Source organism: Haliotis rufescens, unplaced genomic scaffold (genome assembly GCF_023055435.1).
Source record: "Haliotis rufescens isolate VD_foot unplaced genomic scaffold, xgHalRufe1.0.p SCAF_2, whole genome shotgun sequence".
NCBI classification, from domain to species: Eukaryota; Metazoa; Mollusca; class Gastropoda; order Lepetellida; family Haliotidae; genus Haliotis; species Haliotis rufescens.
Window position 1 is genome coordinate 4,046,563 of NW_025963890.1, and position 23,417 is coordinate 4,069,979.

A 23,417-nucleotide genomic window follows, 5' to 3' on the forward strand; every position below is an offset into this window, starting at 1 on the left:
CCCCCCAGCATTTCCACAGGGCAATTTCATATGCATCATTCATTGCACAACCAATTACAAAATGCATGTTTATTTTCCGCTATGGTACATACAGATAGTGACTGAGTGACAGAGCACATTCCCCTTGGGGACTCACACCAGATGGACCCAATAACTCCTGAACGGCAGCCTATAAACACCAGGCATCCACTCTATTGTTGACACCCATGTTGCCTAAAAAACACAAACACTGGTAATGGTTCATTTAGTTTAATGATTGAGCAAAATGAATTTACATGCTTACATTAGTATATACTTCTTTTGTCGAAGCATTGCTTGGCAATTGTATAGTAGAGTTTCGAGTGAGAGATTTCTGTGAGAATGTGACAGCCACAGGTCAAACCGTCCATGTCAGTGTTGTACTACTGGTAAGTGGTGCACAGATGTACAGGGGTGCCCAATACAGCAAATCATGTTCTCTCTTAACCAGAGAAACACCCTAATTTTCACATACCTTAAAAACTTGCAGCTTCACTCTTGTCATTTTATCAGTCACAAGTGAACTGCCAAGTGTGTAAGAAATAGAGGTGTCATCTGATCCTCTAAGTCCTTTTGCGTTGCATTTAAAGCTGGAGACCCCAAATCAGTTAACTTTATACATTAGGGCCATAACAAGGACCATGTGACTTTCATACCTGGTTTGAAACACAGCTCAATGCCTACAGAATAATGACATTACTTTTCTTCTGTTGTGCTGATTGTGGCCAATCATCACTGGACAAACTCGGAATCCACCAGGCTAGTGTCAACATCTACCTATACCTTTGATAAACAATCTCATTGATGCTTGAGTGAAGTCACATCTCCATCAAATATACACCTCGTAGGCTTGAATGATTGAAAACAGATTCACAGAAATGACCCAACTGGCTTTCAATTCTGCATAGCCAAAAGTTTGTCATCCATGCATAGGAATGATAGGATGCTTCTTACTAGTACTCATTTCTTAAGAATGCATGTTTAATATAGTTAAAGAGCTGCAAGATCACTACCAAAATTACTTTTTTAACCTCCTGACAACATTGTATAGAAACTTTCACCATATTGGGGTAGACACCATGAGATAAATCAATCTAGTCACCAGCTAATTTCAAACTAATGGTTACTGTATTGTAACATTAAGGTTAAGGAACACGTAATTCATTCATATTACAATAGTTAATCTGTCATGCCATGACAATGAGTATGGTTTTACACCGCTTTACCAATATTCCCTGCAAAATCACAATGTGGGGGACACCAGAAATGGGCTTCACACATTGCACCCATGTGGGGAATCCAACCTGGGTCTTCGGTGACAACCGAACGATTTAACCACTAGAAAACCCCAGCGCCTCTCATGCAATGACAGATTAATGATAGTAATATGAAAGAAATGGGTGATCCTGAACATTTTTACTAGTATGGTTCAGGCCTCTGACTAATGGTTGTGTCTAACCCTGTCTCACCGTCCAGTTCAACTTATACTCAAAACTTGTCAGTTCACAATTATTGCATCTTTACACACTTCGTACTGCAAACACATTTTACCAGTTGAACAGGTTGTTATGTACATAATTACACTCTTTCATCTCTCGAAGGAATCACAAACAATTTCAAAGAACTGCACTTGTGATACTGAGATTCCACAACGAATAGATCCTACTGGACAGGTCTTCAGATATGTATTATGGCAAGGTTTGAGAACAAGATTCAATTTAAAACAATCAACATTTGTACATAATAATGTAAGTGATTTTTTGTGATATTTTCAACAAACATTTAAGAAAATTTCAAATGTCTTGTTTCTTCTAGTTCAGAGAAATTTCCTAGTTTGGAATGATAACAAGTTATGATTTTGGAACTGCAAAAACAAAAGTCATCCGTAAAGAACTTCGTACTTGTATTCACACTGGTCATGGTAACTCCACAGGATTGGGACTGTTAACAAATGAGCATGTTGCTGTACCAACCAGCTTGACGAAGATCAAACAGTTTCAAAACCTACATCCTAGATCATTTCATTTTTCAATTAAAATTTAGTAACTGGCAAAATTCTAAATACAGTAACCGTTTCCAATTTATTTGTTTGGGAGAGCTTACAACACCAATTTTCGGTGAAAAAAATCTGACAAATGGGAAAACTAATAATTAGGAATGCGTGAGTTGAATTTGACTCCGCTTTAAACAATGACAACACAGTGTGTCAGCTGATATGGTGGAAACCAGAAGTGACAATCCAGTGATTGGTGAAACCCATAAGCTCTAGAATGGTGTTGACAAACCAAGAAACATAATCAGGGTGAACCAGGATTTGACCCACAATCATTGCTTTCTGGCATGCCTTTGGGACACAAATAATCTACTGCCATTACAAACAATGTACCCTTTCAATCAAACCTGGCACAGATATGGTGAAAGAAATCAGGAAGTAAACCAACACTTCAGAACATATATTACAAATTTGTTTTCAATATTTGTAAAATGAAGACAGCTTACACATGTTTGAAGTGATCTAACTTGACTGTCACCCTGTTCCTAAGGCTGACTTAGGAGCTGTATATGACCATGTAGGATGTCAGGAAATTGTATTTCCAGTAATTATGGCCATATATGACTTCCCCTCGGGGCATTTAGTTGAGGCGGGGGGAGATAAATTGAAAACGGTTTTCATCAGTACAATGAAAGATCTTTTTAACTACAAATGCTCATGTTGTGATTGTGAGAACGCAAATTATCAGTAATACATGAAGGTACTTGGCTGAATTCAAACTAAACTTGGTCAATTCAAACACTCAAAAACCACACTTTAAACATGCATTAAGTAACATTAATCCAAATGTTTACCTCGGACAAGTTATGCAGGGCTCGACAAATATTATTTTTCAGGCCACCACTGCTACAGAAATTTCATGATCCACAGAAAGACATCAGTTCTACAAAGATTCTAACACCTTCAAGTTGCAAATATTCTTCCAATTTCTGTTAAAGGTGAACACGAATGAAGGTGACATTTCATATTTCCTACTTTCCTGTCAGACCATCTCCATGTTCTCTACCAGGATGGTATTTGTCTTGAGAACCTAGGACCCACTCCACAAAGCGATCTTAGCGCTACAACTGCTGTAAGTCACTGTTAAAGAATGGGAGTTACGATCGACTTAGCACTAAGATCGCTTTGTGGAAAGGGGCCTTGCATATTTGTCGAACCCTGTTACGGTGGTGAAAATTACCTGACATGAAAAGATCACATTTGTTTGGAAGTTAACTTCACATCACCGCTTCAACAAAGAATGAACCTTATGCAACTGGTTATCAATGATACAGGTATCTGAGAAATAAAACAGCCGGTTAAAAACCAATTCAAAATATTGTCCATATATGCTTTGAATAGTACCGGGAAATTCAATGACTGGATCAGTGTATTCAAAATGAAAGAAGGATGTCTTGAGACTACACAGAAAAATCACAATGAACACTGAATTGGAATTAAATTGGAATTCGAGTGGATGTATGCATAAACAAAGAAATATACAACCAAATCAAAGAATAATGTATACTGCAGGAACCAAAAATAATGCCTTTGAACAAATACTGAATTCATGCCACAGTACTTTGGTGATACACATCTGCATGAAGAACAATAAGAAATAAATATACATCTACATGTCATACAATAATGTCAAGATCCTGAAATAAAGGGAAGTGGATAGGATGGTGTGAGTTACCTCCCTTGACCAACTGGACCAAATGTGAGAGAGGTTTTACCCTGATTAAAGATGACCTTGTCAAAACAAGACACAGCCTCAGCAAGTTGATCACTGTGCAACTAAATTGCTTTGTGTGGGTTTAACACCGTTTTGAACAGTATTCCTGTTACATCACGGCGTGTCAGCTTAATGTGGGAATGCTTGAAGTGATGCAGGTCTTAGACATTTACCACTTTAGTAAAACCCACGAGCATGGGTATGGTGCTGACAAACCTTGAAACATTAACAGGGATTTGAAGCCACAATCACTGGTTTGTGTCAATGAAAGGTGTGATCTATCTAATCTTGTTAAGGGCATGCTCTGGAGTTTGTAAAAGTTAAAATGATATAAAAGCAATAAATTGTTGCATGTGGTTGAAAATACACTTTTTGAGGCATGTTATTTCAAAAACTTAATCAAGACGATTTTATATTATGTCTTTGCTCCTGCCTCAAGGCATGTCATATTAATCTGGAAATTCTGAGAGAAAAAAAAGAGAAAATAAACTTCAGTCTGGCCTAATTATACACCCTCATTTAGTGTACAAGTTGGGTTTAAAGGTGTGTTTAACAGTATTCCAGTTACAGCACGGTGCGTCAGCATACTGTGGGAGGAAAGCCTGAAGTGATACAGACGTTCATCACTTCAGTGACACACACGAGCACATGTATGGTGCTGACAAACCTAGAAACATAATCAAATGTTTAAATGTTGATTTCAATCAATGTACTATGTGAAAACATTATGACATTGTGGACAACATTCAGGGGCAGTTCTACACCCCAGTGTGGAATATGATGAATTAGCAGAAGACAACTTTCCAGGTGATCTTGGCTCAGAGTAAAGGGAGATAACCCACAAAGATTGGATAAAAACATGTATTTGAAACAAGCACCATACATTGTAACCATGGTGATTACAAACATATTTACAAATCTCTCCATGTGCTATCAAAATGATTGTTCCAAGCAATGTAAACAAGGACAATATAACACGCACTGTAATCCATTTCTTTGGCTAATTACACTGACAGCTGGAATGGAGAAATCGACCATTATCTTAGCTTAAATGAGATTTATTTTGATTTTGTTGTGATTATCATTAGCAAATGGTATCATGAAATTCTAAACAAACTATGAAAATTTCAAAATCATTTTGACTCTCTACTTTTTGTCTCTGGGAGCTGCAGTGCTTGTAAGTACTTACCAATACCAGTAACTTAACTAAAAATCAACATTTTCACTACTGGAAATACATTGAATGACTTTGTAAGAAAATATAATCACAGGATTTTTTTCACACTTAAAACACACTAGAGAAGCATACATGACTTTAATCTTATTTCACAAAGTGTCCACACCAAAAGCAGCAGACAGAAGCACCATTTATAGCACAAGACCCAACACATATGTACAACATCACCAACCACACATTCAGGTTATAATCCGTGTTGTATTTTTTTATTCCGTGGGACAATATGGTTGCGCAACCGCAGCAAGTCAATACCTCAGTAACGCATAAGCCAAAAGATTACTTGTAACCCCCGATATGCATTTTTGAATATTTTATTAATTATATATTTAAAATCAGTGAACAAATTCTTATGTTTACTTTTAAAAATAAAAACAAACAATATGATGGTAATGTTTCTGTATCCCAATTCTGTACTCAAGAGTAACCCCCGATATGTATTTTTGAATATATCGCTTTAACAGTAAGTGTGTTTCATGACACTTATCACTGCACCCTTAATCTGATAACAAAAATACTTCTCAAACAAGGGCTGAAGGCCCCTTTAATATTTTCTACTATGTTTTAGAATAGACAATTATCAAAGAGGAGATGAATATTCCATTCCAATTTTTACCTAAGTCGGCTTCAAGTCCATATTCAACTTGGAAACAAGGCAAACACAAATCCTGTGCAAAGTTGACATAAAAAAAACTTCATAGGAGCTCATATTACACTGAACATATCAAAATTAACTTCACATCCATTCTGTACACAAAACATCATTGCACATCATTTTTGTCTTCACAAACCATGTCAGTTGCTGGGGTATCATTACAATGGCTGTATTTGTGTATACTGACACTGTCACAATGTGCCCCAAAAAGCTGTTTTGAGAAACTTTGAGTGAGTGGGTTGTGTTTAATGCCGCTTTTAACAGTATTACAGTGTCAGTATCACGGCATGTCCGCTTAATGTGCTGACAAACCTAGCAACATAATCGGGGCGAACCAGGATTCAAACCCATAATCAAAGGTTTCTGGCACAATCAAAGGGACGCAACTTTGCACAGCAAATTGCGGCGCCTTAGACGACTGGGCCACCCGTGCCCCCTTGAGAAACTTTGGACTGCTTGTGGGGAACAACTATACAAGGCTGTGAATGCTAAATGCTCTGCTTCAACCAGGACTGTCAAGGAAAAGTCCTGTCTGCAATCTTTATCCTAGTTCGAGTAATTGTGGACTGCTTCTGGGGAAGAACTATACAAGGCTTGAGAGCAGTTTCAATGGGTAAAAGACTACATTTGTGTTCACTGAAAAAAATATCTTAATTGGACAAATAAAACTAATAATATAGAGTCACAAAGCTGTGTAGTTCACCTGAATTCTGAACAAAAAATGGCAACCATGTGTAAAATCAGATTGGAACTCTACGATCAATTTCCAGAAAAGCCATCACTGGGGTCATTCATACAAATTTCAGCACCTCCATAAGCCTTGCAAATTCAATGTCAAAAAGGTATACGGTAACGACAGAAGGACAATGCCATTGCTCACTTGATTTCTATTCAGGTGAGCAAATACTCCCTAACTGAATTGCTATGTGTTTTTTTTCATGTCTATAAAATTCCATTCACATGTGTTCCAGTTATTGAGTCAACAAATTCAACACTTCAACTCCAAACTGACCATTGTAGTCAATCATTAAACGAGTCTTGGGGTTTGCCCAATCACAAATGTTTACAGAAAAAAATCGTCCATTCGTCCATGCATACACAAGACGTCCCATGTTCAAGTTTCTATTGTATTTATACTGCTAAGTTTATATACATATATATAATTTTTACAAACTGCATTAACACATTCGGCAACACAGCAAAACATCCACATTGCTACCATGATATACTCAGACAATAACCCAGGCATACAGCTCTATACACTGAATAATACTGTTTGATAACAGACCAAAATAATAAACAGCTAAATGATACACTGATGCAAGTACCTGCTTTTACACCAACAAGATATATCACATGCATACAATAGTCATCAGAGTATGTCAAAATAGGCTCAGAATCTAAAACAACCCTGTTGAGTGAGTGAGTGAGTGAGTTGGGTTTAACGCCGCTTTTAACAGTATTCCAGTTATATCACAGCGTGTCAGCTTAATGTGGGAGGAAAGCCCGAAGTGATGCAGGTCTCAGACGTTTACCACTTCGGTGAAACCCACGAGCACGGGTATGGTGCTGACAAACCTAGAAACATCATCGGGGCGAACCGGGATTCGAACCCACAATCATAGGTTTCTGGCGTGCCCAAGGGACGCAACTCTGCACAGCGAATGGCGGCGCCTTAGACGACTGGGCCACCCGTGCCCCCCAACCCTGTTGAGATGCAGGAGCAATGAGGACTGAGTACGTGCAAAACATTTTAAGTTGTGTTGCCAATGGCCACTGCCTTTTCTTTAGTTGATGAAATTTGAAACAAGATGTATTTTAGATCTGTTTTGTAATCTCATAAGTGTTCAATTATTTGAAACACAGTACTGGCACATACACCAAAATCTTAAAACAAACCAGAATTTACTTCACAGATATCAAAATCAATGTCAACTATGAAGATAATGAAAACAGTTCAATACATTTCATTCACAATTGATACATACCCAAACCAAAAATGAAATTTAATAACATCTAATATCATACAAACATACGGATTCAACGATTGTCATTATCATACTACCATCTTTCAGTGTTTCTGGAAAATTCTACAGCTGAACTTAAAAGAAAACTTTTGTGGTACCACCAAAGGTTCCATTATTGTGATTACAGTTATATGACTCATTTATTTTCAGTTGTTGTTTTTGTTGTGGTTTTCTTTTTTGGGGGGGGGGGAAATCAGTAAATTTTTATACAAAGATGTGATTAATTTCCTTAGCATGCATATAAATTTAGCTGTCCAAGAATTACATTTGACATGAACCTGAAATGTGTTAGAATATTCGAAAAGAAATTCTCACTTGTCCCATCCAAATAGAAATAGGTTAAGGTATCCATAGGCATCATAGGATGGTTACAAAATACTAACATTTAAGTACTTTTCCATCACGTTATAAGAAATTAGTGATAAAACTGAGTTACTTTCTCCCCCTATTGTTGCACAGTGTCAAATGAGATAGGAGAGGAACAACAAAAGAGTTTCTTCCCCAAACAAAACACAAGTCTTGCTTTGGTAATTATCATTATTTCTTAATTATATGATACAACTGAACAAACCTCAAAGTAACTTGTATGAAAGCATCCAATACATGGAGCCTCCCAGGCAACCTGATGTTGAATTGCTTATGTACTGACTACTGTACTGGGTTTGTACCAGGTATATATCAATGTACCAGCTACTGTACTGGGTATATATCAATGTACCAGCTACTGTACTGGGTATATATCAATGTACCAGCTACTGTACCAGGTATATATCAATGTACCAGCTACTGTACTGGGTATATATCAATGTACCAGCTACTGTACCAGGTATATATCAATGTACCAGCTACTGTACTGGGTATATATCAATGTACCAGCTACTGTACTGGGTATATATCAATGTACCAGCTACTGTACCAGGTATATATCAATGTACCAGCTACTGTACTGGGTATATATCAATGTACCAGCTACTGTACCAGGTATATATCAATGTACCAGCTACTGTACTGGGTATATATCAATGTACCAGCTACTGTACTGGGTATATATCAATGTACCAGCTACTGTACTGGGTATATATCAATGTACCAGCTACTGTACTGGTAATATATCAATGTACCAGCTACTGTACCAGGTATATATCAATGTACCAGCAATGTACCAGCTACTGTACTGGGTATATATCAATGTACCAGCTACTGTGTTAGGTATATATCAATGCACCAGCTACTGTACTGGGTAGATATCAATGTACCAGCTACTGAACTGGGTATATATCAATGTACCAGCTACAGAACTGGGTACATATCAATGTACCAGCTACTGTACTGGGTATATATCAATGTACCAGCTACTGTATTAGGTATATATCAATGCACCAGCTACTGTACTGGGTATAAATCAATGTACCAGCTACTGAACTGGGTATATATCAATGTACCAGCTACAGAACTGGGTATATATCAATGTACCAGCTACTGTACTGGGTATATATCAATGCACCAGCTACTGTACCAGGTATATATCAATGTACCAGCTACAGAACTGGGTATATATCAATGTACAAGCTACGGAACTGGGTATATACCAATGTACCTGCTACGGAACTGGGTATATATCAATGTACCAGCCACTGAACTGGGTATATATCAATGCACCAGCTACTGTATCAGGTATATATCAATGTACCAGCTACTGAACTGAGTATATATCAATGCACCAGCTACTGTACCAGGTATATATCAATGTACCAGCTACTGAACTGGGTATATATCAGAGGATGCTGGACTGGAACTCAGGACAGTTTCTGTAAAGGCACTTTCTTCTTCAGAGTTGGCAACTGGACACATCTCCACGATAAACTACGGAAGCATGTGCTTGTTTCCTTGACTGTTGATTTACTGCATTGACTAGGACAGATATTACAGTGATTTCCGTGAGTTTTGTACTGCAACCAAGTGTTCGCTCTGGTTTAGGCAGTTCCCATAATTTATCATGGGTGAAGAGCCTGTAAAGTATTTGGCCGAAAACCTGGGGAATTTCGAAGAGCCCCGAAGTTACGAGGATGGAATGGCTATTGGTGGAGTGGGCGATTCGTTGCACATACCATTTTTCAAATTCTCATCGATCATTATGGCAACTTTGTCTCTGTCAAGCTGAAAAGAGAGCAATTATTTGATATTAAAGGTTCTTGCAAAAATACATCTACATTGTTTCCTGGACAGTTAGGAATGTTTTTAATCAATTTGTGTGCGAGTGGATTAATGCTGTATCAGCACTTTGCCTGCTACATCAGGGCAACCCAAAATTGAAGCAAAACAATCTGGATATGACGAAACCGGAAGCTAAAGAGACAACATATACAAACAACAATCTGTCTTCCTGGTGAAAGTGGGTAAAGCATTCACTTGTCACTCTGAACACCTGGGGTTGATTCCCCACAGGGGTACATGTGTGAAGCCCATTACTGGTGCACAGTCAGTGCCTCATTGTTCTTCATTGTCAATCAACATTCACATACTACCTGCCCTCATTCAATCCTTCACTTCATTTTCATTTGTGAGTGAGTGAGTGAGTGAGTGAGTGAGTGAGTGAGTGAGTGAGTGAGTGAGTGAGTGAGTGAGTGAGTGAGTGAGAGTGATTTTACGCCGCTTTTAGCAATATTCCAGCAATATCATGGCGGGGGACACCAGAAATGGGCTTCACACAATGTACCCATGTCGGGAATCGAACCCGGGTATCCGGCGTGACAAGCGAACGCTTTAACCACTAGGCTACCCGACCGCCCCTTTTCCATTTGGACTGCCTCTCAAGAACGATATGGAGTTTTATGAACAAGTACTTTAGTATTCCCATTTACTAAAATATACCCAAACACTGAACCTGTGAAGATCCGGGGTAGAATAGCAACCCATGCCGCACTCAGCAATATTCCAGCTATATGACGGCGGTCTGTAAATAATCGAGCCTGGACCCAACAATTCCTTATAATGTTCCCAGAGTTTCAATTTGTTTGTTGTGTAACAATACTCAGCATTATACCAGGTATATGATAAATAATCATATTTCATAAATAATCGCATCTGGACCAGACAAGGCAGTGATTGACATCATGAGCATCTATCTATGCAATTGGGATACGATAACAAGCATCAATCAAGTCGGCGAGCCTGACCACCCGATCCCATTGGTTGCCTCTTACGACAAGCATGGTTGCCTTTTACGGCAAGCATGGGTTGCTGAAGACCTACTCTTCATGGGTCTCATGATTATGTGTTTTCATTGTGTGTCAGTATACTGATACCTTCCCCATTACATGCTCCAATAGCTCAACTTGCTCAAAAACTCGCATTAAGCTCTATTGACTCACTCCTACCTCATTAATGAATCCATAGTGAACCAACTCTTCAGCTAGAGTTGTGGAGTTATCTTCCCCTGATAGCTCACACTGAAGTTGTCTGTTCATTTTATCGTCCATCCTTAGCAATATAGTAATCAACTTGGTGGGGTTGTCCTCATTCTTGCGTGTCTGACATGACATATTGATCACCATCCTGGTCTCAACATCCATGTGTTCCGGCGTCTCCGACTTCACAGACTCGGCTAGTTCTGGTGTTTTGGCCTGTGGCCTAGATGGAGGAGGACGGGGCATTGCGAATGCTGTCAGCGGGTACACTCCATTCCTGGTAAACACATAGACACTGCGTGAGTTGGGTTGCTCTCAACATTGCAAGGTTCCTTGTATTTCAATGCCAAAGCCATGGTTCAAATCAAAAAGGCAATGTTGCTGAAGGGCACACTTATAATCATGTTTGTTAACAAGACCATGAGATTATTATTAGTATTGTATGAATCCATCCAAAAACATGACCAATATATAGAAAATGATGAACATGGGAACAGGCTTAATGCACAGTTATATTTCATAAAATATAACTGGGTATATAGAAATGACAGCGGGGATTACCAATCTCAATGAAAAGGAAGGGGCAAACTTTCATAAATACAACTGCTTGTTATGTAGCCTTGGTGAAACGATATTCAAAGTGTTTGATGATGGCTTAAAATTATTCTACTAGTTGGCACACTTAAATTCTAAAAGCTACAATTCAACTTCAAATGAGTGAAAAAAACAAAGGTTAAGGTTAAGGGATGCAATTCTGTACAGCAAATTGTCTGGTGTTAGACTGATAGAGTGCTTGTGTCCCAAAGATACAGATATCAATCAAAACATATCATGTCAATGGATTCATGGCACAATAATTGAAAGCGATTCCTAAAACTTACCGCACATCTTCAAGGAACTTTTCCAACTCCAATGCTGGCACTTGTGAAAACCTGAGGAAGCAAGAACATAAGTATCAGACGATACAAGCATTTTTTTGTTGCAACACTTCAACAACACTTACACTTTTACAGTCACTAATAACGTTCCCAGAGTTTCAGTTTGTTTGTTTGTTGTTTAACAATACTAAGCAATATTCCAGGTATATGATAAATAACCATACATCCTAAATAACCAAGTCTGGACCAAACAATCCAGGGATTGACATCATGAGCATCGATCTACATACTCAGGATACGATGACAAGCATCAATCAAGTCATTGAGCCTATCCATACAATCTCATTAGTGACATAGCCTCTTACGACAAGCATGGGTTGCCAAAATTACGACATGCATATAGATAGAGGTTATCACGCGAGTGTGTTTGGGGATGGTAAATATCCTGCATTAGGAATAAACATTGTATTTAGCGAGCCTTGGCGAGCTAAATACATAGTGTTTATTCCTAATGCAGGATATTTACCATCCCCAAACAAACAAGCGTGATAACCTCTTTATCATATAATGTCATTCTTTAATTCTGTGCTTCAAAATCGCTTTCCCTCTCTCACAAACATTACCGAAACATTGCGAGTTTTCCTGGAATGCGCGCATTAATATTTAGTACGTCACAGGGTAAGTGATGTGTCAGTCGGACAGTGACAGTAGCCAATATAGTTCCAACTGAAATCCGTTTCTTATACAGTGGCGAAGCAACATATACGCAAAACAACAATTGTTTTTAATTGCCTTTCGTGGCAATCCATCGGTCTGTCCGCTAGAGTAACTGCCCTTTGTCAAAGGGAAGCTACTCTAACCCTAGTCTATGAGACGTCACGGCCTCGGTCAGACGTTGTTGACAGTCGGTCTGTCCTGTCATTACAATAAGAAGTGTAGTCAGATGTACACACAGCGACAAAACGAAACAAGGTAACAATTCAAACATATATCCGCCAAATCCAACTATTTTAATTTGTGGAGGAGGTTTCAAGCCGCAGAGGTCTACAAGCACAGATATGGCTACTGATCCCGCTTGGCTAGACCTCGTGCCCTCGCCAAATTGTTTCGAAATTTATATCTCCAAAGTTGACAAAACTTATAAAATGCCTTAGCTATGTCACAGTTAGACACAGATTTTCAGTATATTAGACTGTTCTTTTGATAATGATAGCAATTATCCCTGTAGTTTATCCAGATTCCCGATGGTTAATTCTGACTCGATCGCCGAATGACAAGGGCGACGCCATGTTTGTTTATAAACAGTGAAAGTAGTCCCTACTTGACCTTTGATATTTGCATCTCTATCCGCATATGACCCCAACGGATATCGTTTTTATCCGTTGGCTTTATCCTGCCGAGAAACCTACCCATTATATGATAAAGTGTTTTCTTATCTTTTCAAGGAAGGATAAATTATCCATCTTGATCACATTTTACGCACAATTAGTTCGATATTAACATGGAGACACTAGGTATCTGTGAGTATGGAGAGTGAACGAGTTTGGGTTTAATGTCGCCTTTACCAATATTCCAGCAATATCACAGCAGGGGACACTAGAAATGGGCTTCACACATGGAACCCATTGTGAGTATAGGTTTACATAAGTAACACCAGTATTCCAGTCACATCACAGCTGGGTTTACTAAGTGTGACAGCAGTATTCACTTGCCTCATCTGAAATGGGCTTTTGTTCGGATGGTGTATCTCTGCTATCACTTTGTTTGGATCAGATTTGGTAAAGCAGGCCTCTTCTGTCAGCTTCTCTGGAAGATTGGCTGCAAAATAAATAAATTACAAGTGATTCTGTGACATTTCATTGTTCAACCAAGCACAATACTATAAATCTTGAAATTGACGTGAGCGTGAATTAAATGCGAAAAATGAGAGTGGTCTTTGATCACATTAATGAAACTTTGCATTTATGTCTGAAAAGATAAATGTCTTTCAACAATAAGATGACCTCACTGTACACTTTAGATAGCGGAAATACCAACTTGAATATAAACACAAACACAGTTTACTGAGCAGCAGTTGTAACAAGTACATATAACTTACATGTAGTCTTGGCATAGGTGTGTGCAGCCAGCAGTTTCAGAGAGTGGACCTCAAATAATACTGCTTCAAACAACAGCTCTCTGGCATTGGGGCGCTTGTGGGGATCCCTATCGATGCACTTGACCAGGAAATCCTGAAAATAGGATAAGAAAGACTTTATCTAAACACGTCTACCAAAAACACTTCATTGTAGGTTGCAGAAAGGTGTATTATGGTACTATAGTAAAACATAAACAAGGTCTGCGAAGCGTATGAAATTGATTATGGTTATGGCAACAAATACTTTGTCACCAGTAATAAAGTACATCTGGAAAATATAGTGACATTGGACAAGTAAAAACAGTGTCATCACTATCTCCCGCCATGGGGCACATTAGAATATTCTTTGTTCTTATAGTAGTGAATATAAACTAAAACAAAAGAGTCCTATAAAGCCTTGAGAAAAGATAGGCATTTAGGCTGCTTCATGTCATCAGAATAAAAGATTAAAAGTGAAATTAATACACACAAAAGGCCCCTTCTCTGGAAAAAATAACTGTCTTGATAATTACCTCTTAGATAGGCTAACTTCAGTAGTTTCTGAGAAAACTTGTCCCCAACCAGACACAATGTACCAAGTTAGATAATATGGATCAAGGACCATAACTCTATAAATAAGATAAAAATTGGCAGGACCAATTTCAAATTCAATCTTGACAAGTACCTCTTAGATAAACTGCAGCATGGACAGACAGCATTCCTATGTCCTATAATAAACCTCTCCGATCAGATGTTGACTAGTTTGACAAGGACAAAGAGCCCATATAAAGTGTCCAAGCATTACATAGTTTCAAAAACAAAAGTGCAAGGCTGGGGACAGACTTAGGGGGGTCGACTTGGGCAGAAGCCTTAAAGGACTAATTCACATCACACATACCTTGAGAAGCTTATTATCCAGAGAGTCAAGTGTATGCTGTATTGCCTCAAGGGTCACAAGATTCCCGCCTTCACCATTTCCATGGAAACCTAGTGCTGCCATCTGTGTGAAGAAAAGTGAACCGTTTTATTCATTTAATTTTATAAAAAAATATTTCATTTTGAAGAAATCCATGTTAAATCCGTTTAATAGACAAGATTATAATAACACTTACATGAAATTTCATTTTGGAGAAATTCATGTTAAATCCGTTTGATAGGCAAGATTGTAATAACACTAACATGAAATTTCATTTTGAAGAAATCCATGTTAAATCCGTTTGATAGGAAAGATTATAACACTAACATGAAATATCATTTTGAAGAAATTCATGTTAAATCCGTTTAATAGGCAAGATTATAATAACACTTACATGAAATTTCATTTTGAAGAAATCCATGTTAAATCCTCTTAATAGGCAAGATTATAATAACACTTACATGAAGTAGTGACAAATCAGTTCTTACCTCCAGGGCGCACATTCCAAAGGAATAGAGGTCTACTTTCGTTGTAATGGGTTCTGTAGTTAAAAAGGGGAAAGATGGTTATTTCATCACATACAGCAAACCATCGTAAATAAACGCATAAAGGGATTTCAAAATCAGGGTTCATTCAATTTGGAACTTATTTTTGAAAAAATATTTTAAAACAACTCTAAATGTAATGTTGGGTAAAGGTGATGGTGATGTCCCTGTAAAGATCTATTTCATAGGATCATCAAAAAAAGGTTTGTAAACCAAGCAAACACTGGTAAGAACATAGGATTTTGTGTTTATCTCATCAGTAACTGGTCAGGAAAAGTGATGAACATTAATATTATGGAAAATGTACTAATAAACAAAAAGTTCCTTAGTAGACTATTCAAAAAGTTAATAAAGTAATGTATAAATTTCTACAAGTTATACCTGCTAAAGGTATGCTACCTGAGACACAAGTGTTATTTCTCCCTGCCTTATTACCTGGATCAGGAGCGATGCAGTGCATGTTTTTCAGGTCGTCCCGGTACGTCTTCACATGCAGATGGATGGCATCCGGAGCAACTGAAACACACATCACAGTTATAGTACAACCATGTGGCCTTGCTACTATACATGTTATTCTATCAAATAATGAAATGATTTCATTGTATTGTTTTGTGTGTTGTTTAACACTGTAATCAGCAACATTGCAGCTACACGACGTCAGTTTGTAAATAATCAAGTCTGGACCAGACAATCCAATGATTAACATCATGAGTGAGTGAGTGAGGTGGGTTTTAACGCCGCTTTTAACAGTATTCCAGTTATATCACAGCGTGTCAGCCTTATGTGGGAGGAAAGCCTGAAGTGATGCAGGTCTCAAACGTTTACCACTTCGGTGAAACCCACGAGCATGGGTATGGTGCTGACAAACCTAGAAACATAATCGGGGCAAACCGGGAATCGAACCCACAATCATAGGTTTCTGGGGAGCCCAAGGGACGCAACTCTGCACAGCGAATTGCGGTGCCTTCGACGACTGGGTCACCTGTGCCCCTGATTAACATCATGAGCATCGATCCATACAATTGGGATACGACAAGTCAGTGAGCCTGTCCACCCAATACATTTAGTTGGCTCTTTTGACAGGTATCTCCACAGACTCCTGTTGTATGACTTTCATGACTTCAACAAGTCAGTTGAGCACTATATATACTACTCAACTTCTGATAAGGGTAATCAGATATGTAATTCTAATTAAATATACACATGACATAGTATGAGAATCATGTATGTGTATCAATGAAAGAAAAATATACCCCAATCAAAAGTGGAGTAGCATATGTTTATAAAATGAACCACAAATGCATCTACTATCTTCAGTTAGTGAAACTTTTCTCCCTAGCTGTGAGACTGTACCTGAGCCTATCTTGATGAGGCCGTTGTGCTGGATAAAGATGGTGTCACACGTCAAGTTGCCGTGAATGATTGGAGGATTACAGGAATGTAGATAACTAGGAAGAAACACAAGATCATAAGCAAGGTTCTTTGGTTTTGCTTTGGTTTGTTGTTTAATGCCGCACTGAGTAATATTCCTCCTATATGACAGCGGCCGTAAATAATCGAGTCTGGACCAGACAATCCAGTGACTGACATCATGCACATCAATCCACGCAATGGAGTCTGACCACCCGATCCCATTTGTCGCCTATTACGACAAGCAAACATGTAGTCGCCTTTTACTGCAAGCATGGGTTGCTGAAGACCTATTCTAGCCCGGATCTTCACGGGTCCATAAGCAAGGCACTAGAGCAACAACAATTGATTATTTGTTCTGAAGATATAGAAATCTTTCAAATTATTTGAGTTTCCTGAATGACAAAATGTACTGCTTCTAGAAACCTGAACATTTCTATTTGGCACATGCAAATATCCAAACTTGAATTGATACCACAGGTCTAGATTTTGCGGTTTTGCTTGTTCTAACCCTGTAGAGGGGCTACTTTTAAGGCATGACACCATATTTTGTCAAGATTTCTTCTTTTCCATGGTGAAACAAAACTCAGTGCATTGCAATACTTGGCCTTCAATACAATACAATCGTGCTGTTTCTGTACAATGGATCTGTACAAATAACACTCAACTGAAATGAACTGTGGGCTAGAAATAGGCTGGATAATGAACATAGATACAACTCACCTCAAAGCTGAGAGTATTTGAGTACACCATCTTTTCCAACTCTGGTATATGAAAAGAGAGAAGAATATAGTATAATGTTAATTAATGTAGAATGATGTTTGTTTGTTGTTTAACTCCGCACTCAGCAATATTCCAGCTATATGACGGCGGTCTGTAAATAATTGAGTCTGGACCAGACAATGCAGTGATTGACATCATGAGCATCGATCCAGGCAATTGGGATACGATGACATGCGTCAACCAAGTCAGCGAGCCTGACCACCCGATCCCGTTAGTCGCCTCTTACGACAAGCATAGTCGCCTTTTACGGCAAGCATGGGTTGCTGAAGACCTATTCTACCCCGGATCTTCACGGGTCTAATGTAGAATGAGACTGTACCCAATTTTGTGCCCTTTACATCTCAGTGTAAGCATGTACAAGTTACTGGAACACTACATGAGAACGCATGCAAAGTTCATACCAACAAACCAGGAAATCTGCACTTTCTATGTTATTTCGGTCTTGACAACAATTGTTGATAACATCCCTATACTCAACTCTACCTCAGCTTTTTTCCAGCCCAAGTAACGAAATGTATCTGAAACTTTACCTTACTTTACTTTGTTAGGAATATACACAACAGAAGCTATAAATACAACACAACCTAGTCGACCTGAAGACTGGATGTTTGTCATAAGGGTAAATATTTTCAGTGATTGTCACCGAGCACTATAACAATTGTTCCATTGCTATCATACTTTGTGAAGAGACCAATAGCAACATGACATCATATGAACACATTGTCACACATAATTAAAGTTGACGACATCCATTGTTCATGACGACATTATGTGATGTTGTTTCAACAATGGAGTAACTCAGCTGACGAGATCAGGAAACCCACATTTTTCTACATTTTCTCAGAAAAAAAGCAATGGGTAGTACAAAGAGCAGCTTTGTTTCTCCCTATATTTGTAACTCACCTTTAGAGGGAACTGCCTGTTGTTCTTTTTGGTCTTTTTCATGAACTGTTTGAGAGATCCAGAGGACATATACTCCGTAATGAAGATAACCTGCAGTTTCAAAAACATCAATCAATTAAGAAGTTCAAAACATATATACACACTCAACAATATAAACATATATCCTCTTATACCCCATTTACAAGCACTTACAGTGAGTGAGTGAGTTTAGTATTCCAGCAATATCACGGCCGGGGACACCAGAAATGGGCTTCACACATTGTACCCATGTCGGGAATTGAACCCGGGGCTTCGGCGTGACGAGCGAACGCTTTAACCACTAGGCTACCCTATCACCCCTACGAGCACTTACAACACCACTGCTGACATTTCAAGGGATGAGAGAATCCAAATGTAGATTTGAGTTCCTACTGGTAGATGATGTCTAGAATTCAGCTATATATCAATATTAAGGCTCGCTGACTTGGTTGATGCATGTCATCGTATCTCAATTGCGTGGATCGATGCTCATGATACCAATCACTGGATTGTCTGGTCCAGACTCGATTATTTACAGAACGTCGTCATATAGCTGGAATATTGCTGAGTGCGGCATTAAACAACAAACTGGTGCACAGTTCTCAACATTATTCCTAAGGGTGCCATAAAAAAGGTAACTGAAAGTTTGAAACCTCTTCGCAAAATATGAATTTGTAGTGTTCACACTATTTTACTCTTGGGCATCAAAATTGTGAATGAGACAGACTGTTCAACTGGTGATCAGTACTTCACATGAACCAGTGTTGACAGGATGTTTGTGTGCACTGTCATGTTGGCAGCTTTGACAATGTCACACCTCTCATCTTAATACGACAAATCACGATCAATATGGCTATCAAAAAATGGTGTCGTTCGAAAACAGGGTACTCGATGATACACGTCACAATCACACGTCTTAGCTGTTTCACAGTGTCTTGACCTAGATTTTATTTTGTTAAATATACAAGAATAAAATGCTGCCAGGTATGGCTTCAATCAACTACATGTAGCTTGGATCCAGACTAACAAGTTCAGCTTTACTCCACTTCGTGTTTAACTTTCTTCACAGAATGAATCATAAACAATAATTGCAACTCTAATTCTTAAATCTTAGCAATAGCAACATCTAGTCTCATTTTCCTTGGTTTGTGGATTACTTTAAAAATTATTGAAAAAAATATATGAGAAAATAAAACTAAATCTTTATAGTTCACATCATTGTGGAAAAACATATTCTCCATCTATTTTAAATTTTAAAAAGAAATTCTTTTCGCTTTAAGTAAACATTATTTTTAAGAGAGCATTTATAAAAAAATGTCCTACTAGTTATCTTGTTGAGACAGAAGTGCTGTGATTTTGCTAGCATCATATGATATAAGAACAATCTATAATACTTTCATTATGCTATCAATAACTGCAGGGCATTCGTCTTCATGATTATCAATTTGAAAACAACCTTAAATTAATGACAGCATTCAGTCAATGTCCTAGAACATGAACAGCATGAAACTGAAGCAATTTGTAAGGCCTATCTCAGTGAGTGTTGTCCACGTACCCGGGGCTTATCTCCCTTGGTGTCAGTCCAATACTTGTGAAAGTTGACAATGTTTGGGTGCTCCAACTGAATCAGGTTGTCAAACACCTGTCGGATCTTGTCCTGCGGGTGAGAGGTTGACAATTACAGCAGACACATAAATACAGGTTTGATACTGGATAACCAGAGGAAATTATTATCATCTTAGAAAAAGTCACTTGGGCAGAAAAAAAAGTCTTTTGAATCCTATTCATGTGTTTATTATTTTAAAACATATATGTCAGGCCTTTTTACGCCATTGTCATGACTTTTAGAAAATCGCACAATTTCTGAAAAGAGTCAAACTAATTATTAACAACAATTAAGCCCTAGATAAATCCTGAGTAAACACTACATACCTGTTGGGCTTTGAAGTTTTTCTTCTCAGAGAACTGGACCTCATTCCATACGACTTCCACACCCTCCTCTGTGTCCATGGCCAGGAAGGCATTGTCGATGCCAGGGACATCCCGCTGCTCTACCTGCAACACGTAATGTCATAAGGTTAGGGAATGGGGAAGTGCGTGGAGAACTCACTGATCCTCTACTACCTGCTCAAAACTATCACCTTTTTCTGTGTCACCACTGAGTGAGTTGGTGCACCTACTTCTACACAGAGCAGTCTGCGTCAAACTCACTTGAGTCTACCAGCCAGAACCTGTCTCTTGACATCATTGTCAACAGATATCAGTGCTAATGTGATGATTTTCCTTAGTAAAGCTTACTAGACTGCTTTGGACTAGGGGCTAAAATTACAGGCTGCTGCAGTAAGAAAAACTAGTTCTTTGTGAATTTTGTTCTATGACAGGATAGAAATTAGAACTTGCCCACTAACCCGAGGCAGTTAAGCTAATGGTTAAGTATTCTCAGAGCTGGTAGATTTATGAAACCTTTGGGGCATTCCAATATGCAGAGATACAGATAAGCAGCATATTTGTGTAAAATACCCCCCCCCAATATTCCAAACCCAATTACTTTCAATTAACTTGTGTACAGAAACACATGCATTAAATGAAAAACTCAAATGTACAAAAACAGCTTGCGTAAATACCCAATGAAGCTTTTTCAACATGCGTACAAAGGAGCTAATTTCTGAAACACAAATTACGAACTAACTTATTTTCCGAGTCAAGCCTATATATTTAGAACAGTTATCATGGTTATATACATCTAAAACATTATTTCATTTTTTTTCAAATCTTAAAATGTTCACTAATTTGGGGAAAACCCAATAGAGTGATGAATAGTGATGAGTGAAAAAATATTTTGGACACCAATATAAAATGTAATAACCCAATTAACATGATTAAAATAGAAACCCTAGAGTAAAAACTCAATTGCTCAAAAAGTGATCTAGAGCTCTGAATACGTTATCACTATTGAGTGAGTGAGTGAGTGAGTTGGGTTTAACGCCGCTTTTAACAGTATTCCAGTCATATCACGGCGTGTCAGCTTAATGTGGGAGGAAAGCCCGAAGTGATGCAGGTCTCAGACCTTTACCACTTCGGTGAAACCCACGAGCATGGGTATGGTGCTGACAAACCTAGAAACGTACCGTATTTTCTTGAGTATAGTGCGCACCCATGTATAATGCGCACCCCCCTCTAGCGGGTTCAATATTTTGGAAAAAAGAAATTTGAATATTATGCGCAGAAATTTTTTACACCGTACCCTTTCAGCGAAGTCCGGCAAACGAACGGGTGCTGAGAAACTTCGTCAGTACAAATTCGAAATTTGAGATAAAAAATCACCAGACATGTTTATTTACCGTTTAAAAAGTATTTATTGTTCTGCTAGGCATTGTTTTATATTTAGGGATTAAGATTACCTTGTGTATTTTCTCGTAAACTAAGCTGGAAAGAGCAATCAGCTGTACACACATTTTCTTGGAATCGACCGGTGATTCGGTCAAGACACATCCAATGATATAACTTTATAAGATTTTTAATGCAAGGATCGGCAACAATTGTATCTGAAACTATTTTATTTATCAGGAATAATATATTCCATTATTTTCTTAATTATATGGAACATGTCTGACCAGTCACCGTCAAGGCTCACGCGCACGTGATCACGTGATCGCGAGAATTTCATGTTGACATAGAATCGTCAAACAAAAACAAAAAGACTTTTAACGAGGCAAAGTGTCAATTATGATATATATATCCATTCTCTGTCAACTAAAGTTTGTTTCAAGGCGTCAATAGCGGTATTCTGACCGTGGTTGCTGCTAATAACGGTGAGTTGTGCGATCTTCCGATCGCTTCACACACGATTTCGCCGAAATTAATAAAAACAATATTATAAGGAATTTTGAATAAAATCGATGAAATAAGTTACAAACATAAGTCCAGATATAAAAAGAACACTTTTTATAGCCAGACAGTGTAATTACATAAGTATTTTGCGTACTTCAGTATGGATTTGTTGACATGGTATTTCCGGTGTTTCGTGCTCACGGTAATGTCTTTCCATGGGGGGAAAAAACATCCAAACTCATAATTCGTGTATAATGCGCACCCCCTTCTACACAGCTGTGTTTTTTCGAAAAAAAGTGCGCACTATACTCAAGAAAATACGGTAATCGGGGCGAACCAGGATTCGAACCCACAATCATAGGTTTCTGGCGTGACAAGGGACGCAACTTTGCACAGCATCACTATTGAGACTATGTGTAGTAGAGTAGACTTCCTAGGTTATTGTCTATCCCAGTGATGCCAGTCAGCAATATTCTGACAATACCATTGTCACATGGCCTGTAAATAATAATGTTTGGCCCAAGCAAGTCGGTGGATGGTAGTGTGGACAACACTAATCTATGCCATTGGGGAATGAGACATTTTATCTCTGAAATATTTTATGATTTTCTTTTGATTAATTGTCTTTAAACATATAACAGAAAGGAGCCCAGAGAATCTCTTCATTTTCAGACACTGGAACTGAAGCTTTCTCGACTTGCCAAACTATTTAAGACTTGCTTGGGAGTTCTTTGGATAGTTTTGTTTCAAGGTCTGTTGAGGACATTACACTCAATCAACCAGGTGACATCTTGTAAATACCCATTTTCAACCAACAGTGGTCTCAGGTATTTTGTATTTGGGACCTATTTCGCTCTAAAATCAACTAGTTTTAGAAAACAGCATATAACCTGTATAATCAAGGTGTTG

At 38.2% G+C, this 23,417-nt stretch overlaps 1 protein-coding gene across 1 annotated transcript in view; it reads right to left on the reverse strand.

The window, feature by feature from the left end:
- Window positions 1-233: 233 nt before the first annotated feature.
- The window catches only part of LOC124114514 (nuclear receptor-binding protein-like), a 33,190-nt gene continuing 10,006 nt past the window's right edge, over window positions 234-23,417 (reverse strand). Inside the window, exons 2-14 of the mRNA XM_046475122.2 lie at window positions 20,610-20,732; window positions 20,233-20,334; window positions 18,660-18,749; window positions 17,697-17,737; window positions 16,917-17,011; window positions 15,999-16,079; window positions 15,507-15,559; window positions 15,001-15,102; window positions 14,085-14,217; window positions 13,699-13,804; window positions 11,990-12,040; window positions 11,079-11,385; window positions 234-9,858 (exon numbers count right to left, since the gene is read on the reverse strand). Of these exons, the coding sequence (XP_046331078.1) occupies window positions 9,760-9,858; window positions 11,079-11,385; window positions 11,990-12,040; window positions 13,699-13,804; window positions 14,085-14,217; window positions 15,001-15,102; window positions 15,507-15,559; window positions 15,999-16,079; window positions 16,917-17,011; window positions 17,697-17,737; window positions 18,660-18,749; window positions 20,233-20,334; window positions 20,610-20,732 (1,383 nt within the window). The 3' untranslated portion in view covers window positions 234-9,759. The remainder of the gene's footprint in view (window positions 9,859-11,078; window positions 11,386-11,989; window positions 12,041-13,698; window positions 13,805-14,084; window positions 14,218-15,000; window positions 15,103-15,506; window positions 15,560-15,998; window positions 16,080-16,916; window positions 17,012-17,696; window positions 17,738-18,659; window positions 18,750-20,232; window positions 20,335-20,609; window positions 20,733-23,417) is intronic.